The 12,314-nt window shown below is 33.9% G+C and overlaps 1 protein-coding gene across 1 annotated transcript; it reads left to right on the top strand.

Annotated features, from left to right (window-relative positions):
- Positions 1-519: 519 nt before the first annotated feature.
- LOC114306807 (hexokinase-1) lies at positions 520-10,488 on the top strand. The gene is made up of 9 exons (XM_028252110.2): positions 520-1,238; positions 4,193-4,343; positions 4,432-4,614; positions 7,424-7,498; positions 7,661-7,816; positions 8,005-8,103; positions 8,213-8,343; positions 9,537-9,618; positions 9,722-10,488. Exons 1-9 carry the CDS (start codon positions 967-969, stop codon positions 10,058-10,060), a joined length of 1,488 nt encoding a protein of 495 aa, XP_028107911.1. The 5' UTR covers positions 520-966; the 3' UTR covers positions 10,061-10,488.
- Positions 10,489-12,314: the final 1,826 nt, after the last annotated feature.

A 12,314-nucleotide genomic window follows, 5' to 3' on the forward strand; every position in this document is an offset into this window, starting at 1 on the left:
ATATCTACTCAGTTACAATAAAATATCAAATCATTCTAAACTCCCATACTCTAAAACTATTTTCAAAATATATAACCAAAAAAAAAAAAAAAATCTAAACTCACACCCCCAATTTTGTTTTTTTTAAATTCATCTCTCAAAACCAAACCAAACACACCCTATATTTGTTATATAACCCAATATCATTATAAAATTATGTGTGTTTAAGCTTTATACATAATAAAAAATGAGGCTTAAAGACACATAAACATTAGACTTATCAAGCAATTAAAGAATTATGTGTGTTTCTTCATTTTAAACAAATTTGTCTATCTATCTATTTTATATATAAAATGAACATTCATAAACATTGTTTCTTATTAAGTATTATCTATTTTTTTATTTAAAATAAAAAAATAAAATAAAATAGAGGAATGATACTGGAAGAAGACTTTTAATCGGAGCCATATATAATATATAATAAATATTCTATTTTACGTAAATTGTTAATATATATAATATATATAACGAAGATAAATCAACCGAGTCAGATGATTTGAGGTGTTAATCATAAGCCCATAGGCCCTACCACATCCCATGGGAGTATAAAGAAGTTCGGCCCATGGATGTTTATATCTAAGCGCACAAAAAATATTTAGCCTCTTATTTTTAAATCTGTCCTCTTTCTAGTTTTCGTTACCTTAAAATTTTCCGAGAAAATCGTTCTAATTCGTCATTTTTCTGTTAAAATTTTCACTCTTCCCTTCTCTGTCTCCCCCCTAACACATCACCACTACATGGCAAACCATTAACTTTTCTATCTCAAATACCAAAAAATCGAATCAGACGAGAGAGAGAGCCCAAAAAAAATAAAAAAAATAATAATAAATAAATAAATAAAGAGAAATTTTGAGAGAGAGAGAGAGAGTGTGTGTGTTTGTGGGTGTGATTCGTCTTTTGGTGGTTGAATCGATCTCTGAGCCTGTGATGGGGAAGGTGGCGGTGTGCGCGGCGGCGGTATGCGCGGCGGCGGTGTGCGCTGGGGCGGTGCTGGTGGTCCGCCACCGCATGAAGTGCTCGGGACGGTGGTCGCAGGCGATGGCAATACTGAAGGAGTTCGAGGAGAAGTGTGGAACCCCTCTTTCGAAGCTGAGACAGGTCGCCGACGCCATGACTGTGGAGATGCACGCAGGTCTGGCATCCGAAGGTGGAAGCAAACTCAAGATGATAATCAGCTACGTCGACAATCTCCCCACCGGGTATGGATTCATGTTTATATAAATCTGTTTACATATTCAAATCAATTGGAGGAATTGTAGGAATTGGATCTACCTTCCCACAAATTGGGCAATTCATGTGTGTTTAGTGATTTTTAATGGTTGATTTATTGATCTTGATATTAAAGCTTGAATCTTGAATCAATACCGTGAATTTAGGATTGACTTTTAATGTTTGTATTAGTTATTAATCAGATTTATGATTTGACTGTTTGTGGATAACGGTTGATTTCTCTTTATTGATTAAAAATTGAATCTTTATTTTTTTATTTATTAAAGATTCAAATTTATAAATTCCTTTGTTAGAATTACCGTATTTTATTTGAATTATACTTCTTTATATGTATCAACTTCGGTGAAATCTAATGTTATATGTTTTGAAGTGTTTATTTTATTTTTAATATGTGGTGTGGTTATGCAGTTAAGTATTTTATCTAATGGCCTATTATAATAAATATACTCCTGTTGCTTTCTGGGTTTGATTCGTGGTTTAGGAAAAGGGATCTGAACTGAATAACTGATTATTTTGAGGTTTCTTTGGCTATTTTTAATGTAATTAAAAGAAATACAAACAAATACCATCTTAGTGACTTTAGTTGTGGTCCATTGGATATGGATGACATTGACTACTGTTCCACTCAAGAAGGTTTAAATGAAGAATTTCTTAGAGAAGCATATTCCAGAAGTAAAAGCAGATTTTAACTTTAATTGATTGGGTTTGTGAGTTTCTTTTTGACATGTAGGAATCTTCTGTTGAGAGAAGCCTAACTTTGTCTCATGTTTGTTTTCCTTTTTACCTCAGACTCTATGCTTCATTAGTTCTTCTATGTAGTGTTGTTTTGTCTGTCTATCTACGTATGTTTTTGGTATGTAACTTAAAATCTAAAGCTTGTTACTTTTTCAACTTTTAGCTTATGTTTTTACTGGAGGTTAGTGTCCACGTACATGGCTCTCATAAGAAATATTCTTTGGCTCTAAATCTTATTTTAATTTGTCTATTTAGGTTAATACGATGATTTTATTTCTAAAGTAGTGGCATGCAGGACAATAATGAAGTGGAACATCCTTCCCCCTTGGACATATAAGCAACCTGAATTTGTGACATATAAATGGAATTGTTCATAGAATTTTTCTTTTAGTATCCATCTTCTCTAAAATTGGTTACTTTTTATAGTAACTGTTCAATTGTTTTGACATTATCCAGTCAAGAATATGTATATCTTTAAAGAAAAGATCAGGAAAATATAAAGTTAGTCACTCATGGATCCACTGCCATACGGATGTGGCCACCTGCGTTGATGTACTTTTTACCTTTGGGAGTTTTGGTTCTCCACTACCATGGTTTGAAAAGTTGGTCAAAATCGTTGCACAACACTGTTATGCGACGGTGATCAATGTGGGTTGATTTCCACAATATGAAAGCAGTCTGTCCAAAAATTAGTCAATACTAGTGCTCAATGTTGTTATGATATAGTATTCCTAGCCATGTTACTGACATAGACTGACATAATTCATCCTTGTGAGATTCACAACATATCAGCCATTGTAGTCCAGTATTGGCTGTTAAGTCCATCACAGTTGGTAATGGTTGTCAAGGATCATTAATGTGTTTCATGACAAGTGAATTTTTGTTAGTTATTTTAGAAGAACATCTCTATCTCACCATATTTTATTTTCACCTATTCTCCGATTTAAACTGGATTTGTATTAGATTAGCACTTTTAGAGGTCAAAATAGAGAAGTTTTTTGTCTATATCTTCATTCAAAACTAAGAAGTTTAAATTGTATCATTTTTTTTGAGATGGACACGATACCATTAAAAAAGAAAAAGACAGAGAAAAATTAAGGAACCAGCAATTTATTGAATAAATAAAGTACAAGGTATCTTTTAAAGGGAAGTACAAAAGGTTGGAGATGGAACACCACCACCATGTACATGGGCACCTACAAAATGATACCACACCCACACATCACAAACATAGAAAACATGACTCAAGGAAAGATTAAAGAAACCAGATTTCATCATATTTCACCAATATAGCCCCTTGTTTTGCTAAATCGTCTCCCACATAATTTTGAAGACCTTAAAGACCTCTTAAAACTCCGTCTCTTGTATGGATTCCAAGATTTCATGTATGCGTACTATAATGACAAGAAGTCTTCCCCAATGCACCCTATGACCATGCCCGAACTGCTTATATGTGATTAAGACTTAAAAGGAAGGCTTCCGTCAAGTAAGAAAAGAACCAATATCTTCTGTTGCATAATCATTTAGTAGTTTTTCTACAGCTGGTTATATAAAGGACTTCTCAGTTTTGGTTATGATCGTAATCATATAGGAAGTAAAAAAAGGGGAAGATGCCTGCTAGTTTTGTTGGTAAGGTCTGTTGGTTTGGTATCAGGGACTTGCGATCAAATCTTGCCTTCACTTGGGGTTGAGGTAGGGGGAGGGTTATCCCTTGTTTTATCATTGTAGGACCCAAAAAGAAAGTAGAGAGGTAAGTGGAGGCAATTTTTACTAAACCAAATAAAATACAATTTCAACAATAAATCTTATCTGTGGGTGTTATAATTAACTAAGAAATTTAAGACATTAGAATAGAGTGATTTGGGGTTCAAAATCAATTTTTATTTGGTTTTCTGTGATTTGCTGGCAAAATGGAAATCCACAGCTTCAATAATCAATTCTCATAACATGCTGTCTAGTGCTCATGATACAGCATTGTGACCACAACCGTTATCATGACCAATATTGTGATTTAAAACCATGTCAGTGATCATTAATTGGTTTTTGTGGGTCAACTTACATACATTAAGGATATCTACTGGGCCACGGAATGTTTTGATCCTAGGTGATGCACTTTTGGTTTCTAGATCTCTTATACTAATAAAAAAGAGTTCAGCTGAACATGGACTTCTGCTTGTTTCTTTTGCAGAGATGAGAAAGGTTTGTTTTATGCACTGGATCTTGGTGGCACAAACTTTCGTGTCCTGCGTGTTCAATTGGGAGGGAGAGACAATCATGTTGTTAAACAAGAATTTGATGAAGTTTCAATTCCTCCTAATTTGATGATTGGGACTTCAGACGTGAGTATCTATTCTGCCAGCTATACATTCTTTAGCCCTCATTAGCTTGCTTTCATATTCTGAAAGCTTTGAACTATGGTGATTTCAGGGATTATTTGATTTTATTGCTGAAGCACTCAAGAAATTTGTTGATACAGAAGGCGAAGATTTTCATCTTCCCCCTGATAGACAAAGGGAACTGGGTTTCACCTTTTCATTCCCGGTTAAGCAGACATCAATTGCATCAGGGGCTCTTATTAAATGGACAAAAGGCTTCTCTATAGAAGAAGCGGTTAATTTCAATTACCTTGACTCATTTACTTTTTGTTATCTTTAAAATTGATTTCATTATCTGCAGTTGCTAATTTTAGTTGTCAGGTTCAAATAAAGTAGACTTGAACAATCTGAAGAAGTTTATAACAAGTTGTTTTGTGGCTTCTGTTAGTTTTGGTTGAGATGAATGCTTATGTTTTTGTATCTTGTTTCCATTGTTGATCTCATGGTTATAATCTTCATTGGAAACAATATTAAGGCATATGAATTGCTGCCTAATATGATGATTCTTTTGCCTTACTGCTTAACTTGGTGTAACTTTTGCATTCCCTTCATGTGCTGACTTAGAAAGAGGTGTTATTGACGCAATGGAACAGCACCATAGGAGTCTTTCCTAGTTGATTTGTTAGAGCCTCCTTTTGAGATTAAGAAATAGAGAATTCCAGTTTAATTTGGCTGCAATAGTTGGATTCAGCTTGAGCATCTTTTCCACACACATGGTCGAGTGTGCATAGATTTTTTATTAATTTTGTTTTACTTCCACTGTTTAAAAGGAAAGGGCACTGAAATTTGCGTGCTTATAATTTGCTCTTGTTCGGAGGTCTTGCTGATCAATACATTTCAGAATTTTGTTGTGCAAACACTCACTGTACGGTTTCTGTAAAAAAAAAAAAAAAATTTGCTTATTTTTTTGGTAGTATTTCAGAACATTCTATGTTTTATTCCATTTAAGTAAATATTGGATGTAATATATTCTTTGCATGTTCTTTTCAATCTCCCTATTAGATTTGTTTTGACGTGCTTCATTTCTGTAACAGTGGAGAAGCATGCTAGCATGTCCCCACTTAATTTTAGAACTTAAAATAATAATAATTAATTAATTAAACTATGAGCGGTACTTTCATTATCTGTGCACCCCGCTACTCAATTGTCTGTATTTATTGGACACTATAAATTAGTCTTTTATTTTTTCTTTTCTTTTGGCGATAAAATCTACCCCTAGTGGACCCTCAAATCGTTGGATAAGGTGTTAGTTTTTCCTCCACTTCTGTGCATAATTGCGTGCGTGCGTAACTGATTAAACCTTTTATGCATATTGGATTCTACTTTTAAAATATATAGGGTATGTTTGGTTTGAATTTGTAGAGTGATTTTGGGAAAATTTTTCTAAAAAATTGTTTGGTTTGTAAATTTTCCAAAACAATTTCCAAAATCACTTTCTCTCTCTTACCTATCAATCAATCACTTTTTTTTTCTCCTCTCTCATTCTCAATCACTTTTTCTCTCATACACATCTACTCAGTTATAACAAAATATCAAATCATTCCAAACTCCCAAATTCCAAAACTATTTTCAAAATATACAACCAAACAAACCAAAAAAAATTTCTAAACTCTCTCCCCAAAATAATTTTTAAAAACTACTCTCCCAAAACCAAACCAAACATACCCAAACTCTCTAGTCTTTATTCTTTATTGTGTATCAAACGATTGATTTTCTTAAATAGGCATGTGCATACTTACTCAACAATTCTTTATTTTTTATGCATATGTATGTGGTTATACTTTTGTTGAACATTAAATCTCTAGTCTTTATTGTGTCCCAAATAATTGATTTTCTTAAATAATAATTACTTTTAACTAGTCCAAGGTTAAGATGAGGAAAGATAGAATTAGGAGTGTGAATGAATCTGGGAGATGGTAGAGTTGGTGCTTACTGCAAATAAAATGAGAGAAAGTTGTTTAAGATAGTTTGGTTATGTACATTGAAGACTCATAATTACATAGTTAAGAAGAGTGACACTATCAACATTGAGGGTGATGTACGAGACAAGGGAGAATGGAATTACTTAGGTTAAGATAATAAAGGAAGACATGTTAATTTTGTGATTTAACTGAAATTTGTCGCTCTTGATTGATTGAGTTAGGTTTTGTTGAGATAAGGTTAAGTATTTGGCTTAGTTGTCCTAGAAATTGTGATGAACAAAACCTCGTTTGGAAGAGGAAATTATGTTCTCAGCCATAGTTGTTAAATGGGCTCCTAAAGGCTTGCCAAGGCTCAGACAAAGCACCTCATTCTATGTTGCAAAGCCTCTTCAGATAAGTCCTCATAAAACACCAGGTGTGCACCTTTTCAGTAGGCTCTAGGCTCTAGAAAGGAGCAGGCTCAAGGAAGTTGCACTTTTTTATCTTATAATAGTTCAATCATATTTTGTTATACTAATTGATATGCTTTGTATCATAGTCACGATCTAATAAAAAAATAATATTACAAATAATATTGTCAATCATTTTTGGTCTTTAGTATTCTAGATTCATAGGCTTATGGTTGACTACTTGAAATAAATATCTTCAGTATTTGACTCTTTGTGTTCAGAATTACACTATATATAAAAGTTTATGGTTACGACTTTTTATTATTGTAGATTTGTAATGGTATTTGATTTAATTGATGCATTGACCAATTTGAAAGATGTACATGTGCATTGATTTAGTTGCCCTCTTAGTTGATATATTGAAAAATTGACCTTTTTGTTTGTGTTACATATTTTGAATTACTTTCAGTTCTAAGTATACTCATTTGACATACATATCACACATGACGTACAACTTTACTTCACTCAGGCTTGTGCTTTATGTTATGCCTCACACTTCGGCGCTAGGAGACCTTTGGCACCTTAATGTGCCTTGCGCCTATAACAACTATGTTCTCTACGTACTCTACAAAGAACATGCTATTATGACATGGATTCAATAACCTCATGTCTTAACACTGTTTATTACTTGCCTTCCAACGCTTTCCATTTTTTTTGGCTGGCTTTATAATAGGTTGGACAAGATGTTGTGGCAGAGTTGACAAAAGCCATAGAAAGAGTTGGTCTTGATATGCGTGTAGCTGCTTTGGTAAGTCATTTCTCCTTTCAGGATCTCCACTAGGATTTACATTTTTGTGAGGGTGATGATTTATGTTCAACACTGGCAATAGAGTGGTGTCGTGGATTCCTTAATATTTCACTTGGTGAACTACTACTACTCAAACTAGAAGCCTTTCTTGTGCTGCTTCAGGTCAATGATACCATTGGAACACTCGCGGGAGGCAGATACAGTAACCCAGATGTCATTGCTGCTGTAATTTTGGGTACTGGAACCAATGCAGCGTATGTGGAGCGCGCACATGCAATTCCCAAGTGGCATGGCCTACTGCCTAAATCGGGAGATATGGTTAGCAGTTTTCTAATGTTTGTTGTCTAATGTTATTCAATCTTCTTCGAAACCTCCAATTGATTGTTTTTCTTTCCTTTTTTCCTACCTTATCTTTTATTTGGGTAGAAGTGTTTATGCTGTCAACTGAGCGTGGAGCATACATATCATATAATTTGATTATGTATATTATCTTTGTAATTTTAAAGGTTATTAACATGGAGTGGGGCAACTTCCGCTCATCGCATCTTCCACAAACAGAATATGATCAAGCATTGGATGCTGAGAGCTTAAACCCCGGTGAACAGGTTGCTGTTTGTCTTGTTGCTATTTAGTTTTATCTAGTTAATTCTTACATGGATGAAACAATAAATGTGTGATTTCATCTCTTTTTTTGTTCTTAACCTACTTGGACAGATTTTTGAGAAGATGATTTCTGGCATGTATTTGGGAGAAATTTTACGCGTAGTTCTGTGCAAGATGGCTGAAGAAGCTGCATTTTTTGGTGATACTGTGCCCCCAAAACTGAAAGTTCCATTTATTTTAAGGTATGCCATTGTGTTCATAGCCTCTCTATTTATGCCTGATGTTTTCCAAGGATGGCTTTTTCTTACTTATCATTCTGTTTCAGTTTGAAAGCCTTGGTCATTATCCTATGCTCCATATCTGGAGTGGCCAATGATGCAGATCAACCTGTTTAAATTAAGAGATTATACCATTTTCTATTTAATTGACCAACTTCCTTCTCAATATAGTATTAAAGAAGCTGTAGTTAATTAGCATCTTGGGTTTCTTGGGCACCAATACGTTGTTGCATGGAACCAAATATAGAATGCATGAAGTTCTTTTCAATTCATGAGTGCGCAAAACTGCTTTTTGATTCATGAGTGAATTCAAGCAGGTAAGGTGGATGAGCAAATGCCAATGGGAATGGTTTCAGTAGTTAAACCAAATATTTGGTCTTGAACACACCTCCTTCAAACTAGTTGTGAAAAAGAGTATGTAAGTAGAGATTTTTGGGAGCATCTTGTACTGAGAAATATTTAGCATTGTATGGTAGAAAAATGGACTAATCTTCATCCCCCCACCCCAATCTCAGCCATCCAAAAAATAAATTTAAAAATAAAATACTAAACTTAATACAAATTCGTTGTTTCGAGTAGGTGATTTTTGCTACTGTTGACTTTCTGGGGAGGCCTAGGAATTTAATGAGTTCCAGTGCTTTAGGACTGGTTCCCTACTGTTGTTGTTCTCCCCTTGCTTGATGTGCTGTTCATTGTAATAACGTGAGCCACATGAGGTTTTTGTCCATCCTGCTTGAAAGCTGGGTGTCGCAAGTAATTCACTTCTTCATGTCTCTGCAATGCATCACATAAATGTAATGTTGAAATTTGTCTGCCTGGAACAGTAATTACTCAAATTTGCTGTTTACTCTATATGCTTGAACACATGCCATAATGTTAGTGCACACTGCTTTTAGATGATCTATGATTACGCACTTCGAGTTTCTCTTTAACAACGAATTGCCATTTCAGATATTGGAGCTAAAAACCATAGCATGTGCATTTGATATTCGTCTGTGAATCTTTTATATATATATTTTTGGTTCTTGTGAGAGTGTGTGTGTGCGTTCATATGATTTATTTTGTTTGTATCAGATGTTTTGTGCTTTGCATAAACACTTGTCAGTTGTATTATTAGAGCTTCAAAGAGAGTTTCATGCTTATGGTAACATGTGCAGGACCCCTCATATGTCTGCAATGCATCATGACACTTCTTCTGACCTGAGAGTGGTTGGGAGCAAGTTAAAGGATGTCCTAGAGGTATATTACTTGCTTCCCTTTAGAAAATACAAATTTTGCTATCCAAAGGGAGGTTATTTAGGGGTTTCTTATTTGTTTTATTTTTTTTTTGCTTCCTGTTTAGATATCTAATACTTCGCTGAAAACAAGAAAAGTAGTAGTCGAGCTCTGTGACATCATTTCTTTCCGTGGAGCACGCCTGGCTGCAGCTGGGATTCTAGGCATCCTCAAAAAATTGGGGAGAGACACACTGAGGGAGGGGGAGAAGCAGAGGTCAGTGATAGCATTGGATGGTGGGCTGTACGAGCACTACACAAAATTTAGGAATGCTATGGAGGGCACTCTTAAGGAGTTGCTGGGGGAGGCATCTGGAACCATTGTCATCGAGCATTCCAATGATGGCTCTGGCATTGGAGCCGCCCTCCTGGCAGCCTCACACTCCCAATATCTCGAGGAGCCTTAATTATGGTCAAAGGCCAAGTATTCTGTTGGTTAAAGGAGCTTGAATTTATTTATTTTTTCTTTTTTCTTTTGTATATTTTTCCCTTCTCCCCTTTCTCATCAGAACTTGCTTTGGATCTCTTAGTTCAAGACACCGTGCAAGAAAATCGTTAATTTTAGGTCCTGAAGAGCAATGGATTAAATATGCGTTGAGGGGCTGAGTGTCACAAACAAGGCTTTCAGGTGTTTTCTGTTCTACACTCTTTTTCCAGTGCTGAAATCTGTATCGGTACTAGTTACTTTGTTTTTTTTTTTTTTGTTTTGTTTTTCTTTTCTTCACGAAATAGAGAATAAATGGGGGATTAAGGTTCTTTTTGGAGTTAGTTGCTTTTTGCAGAACATTCTTCCCGTATTATACTGCAAATAATACAAAAAATTTATGGGCATAAATAGATTATGTACGTGTACTCTTGGTTTCAGGAGATGTTATTCACTTCGTATTTTGAAGCACGGTTATGCTCCAGGCCCCCATAATCAGGATTCTCTCCTTATTCTCTCTTCTTGACTCTCTACTTGCTAGGCCATTAGGTTCATTTTTGGACCCAATTTCGATAATTCGAATCGTTTACATTTTAAGATTTGTTGAGCATATCATATATGTAAAAAGTTAAGTTGATCGAATATCGGAAACTACGTGTTTGGATCATCGAATTAAAAATCATTTTTTAAAAAAATTTAATAAATAGTTTTCCGAACACATGCTTTCTGATATCTGATCAACTTGATTTTTTACATGTATGATATACTCTACAAATCTTAAAATGTGAACGGTTCGGATCATCAAAATTGGAATCAAAAGTGGGCTCAATGGCCTAGCAAGTAGGGAGGCAAGGAGAGAAATCAAAGAGAGGATCCTGATTTCCCAGCACCCCCGCACACATTTGTGAGAGGGAGGAAAAAAAATAAAAAAAATAAATAATGTGTGGTCAAAAATCAATTGGGGTTGTGGGTTCAAAAATTGTGAGGGTCCAAGTATTTTCCTTTGAAAGCACCTTAAAGGCTGTGCTTTTTTATTTAAGATTTGGGTATGATTTATGAAGGGAAATGAAAAATTGAAGGAAATGTGAATAAAATATAAGTTGTTGTTGTTGTTGTTTTTCATCTCTCTATGTCTTTTTTTTTCTCTTTTTTTTTTTTTTTTTTTTTTTTTGAGGAAATATCATTTTGGCCCTTAAATTATTACTCGAAAATCGCTTCAATCCTTGTACTTTCAAATGTATTAATTTTACATCTAAATTATTTAATTTGAAATCAATTTTATTCATGCTGTTTCTAATTAAATGGCACTTCTTGTTGTGGCATCAAATTCATTTAAATATTATTTTTGTTTCCCAAACTATTCCAAAAGAATTAATTAGACCTCTTATATATATAAAAAAAATTAAATATTTAATAATAATTTTTTTTATCTAAAAAAGTGTGAAAAATAAATTTTAAACAAAAAAAATTAAATATTAGTCTTGTTAAGTATCCTTTAGAAAGTAATTGCTAATTTTTATGTTAATTTGCAATTCAATCGATGATATTGGAGGTGCTTGCGAATCGGATTAGGTCGGGTAATTTTTCATCCGCCATTTGTCCAAATTTAAGCTGATTGGAAAAAATTCATTTGTATTTGTTCGCTTTGTTAGTAAATGCAAATTAAGCGAGTTGTGAGAGTTGGTAGATGAATGCAGATGAAGTTGGCGATTTGGATTATAATGTTTTATGCTTTCTTTTATTATTTATTTATTTTTTTTGAATTATTTAGAGTTTATTTTTTTATTTTTATTTTGGAACTTATTTGAGTCCAAAATTTTTTATTTATCATTTCTTATAATTAAAATAAAGGCCAAACTTTCATATTTCATAAGTAGCTAATATTATTTCTAAATAAAATGTCATTTTTTTAACATACGAAACATAAAAACATAATTCCATTTTTTTAATTGATGGATCGAGTTGGGTTGGGTGATCTCTTATCCACCATTTGTCTGAACATAAGCAGATTGAAAAAATCTCCATCTACACACACGCCTGTCCATACTATTGAAACCACTTAAAAATGAGTGACTTCGGTCGGGTCAGGTCGGTTTTGGTAGATTAATTGGGTTTGTGAGCACCCCTAGATGATACGACTAAGTACTAATTTCGATTTTGTAGGTTCTCAACATATTCATTTTCATTGTTTAATATAAATTTTTCAAAGATTAAAAAAAAATGTTACTCTCATAAAG

This window comes from Camellia sinensis, chromosome 13 (assembly GCF_055761805.1).
Source record: "Camellia sinensis isolate YWXY chromosome 13, ASM5576180v1, whole genome shotgun sequence".
NCBI classification, from domain to species: Eukaryota; Viridiplantae; Streptophyta; class Magnoliopsida; order Ericales; family Theaceae; genus Camellia; species Camellia sinensis.

What these genes read in the sequence shown, in the direction of transcription:
- LOC114306807 (XM_028252110.2), top strand. Translation starts at nt 967, where the DNA reads ATGGGGAAGGTGGCGGTGTGCGCGGCGGCGGTATGCGCGGCGGCGGTG. An exon ending in GCTTCTCTATAGAAGAAGCG is followed by an intron (nt 4,615 to 7,423) that starts GTTAATTTCAAT and finishes GCTTTATAATAG; the next exon opens with GTTGGACAAGATGTTGTGGC. An exon ending in AAAGTTCCATTTATTTTAAG is followed by an intron (nt 8,344 to 9,536) that starts GTATGCCATTGT and finishes TAACATGTGCAG; the next exon opens with GACCCCTCATATGTCTGCAA.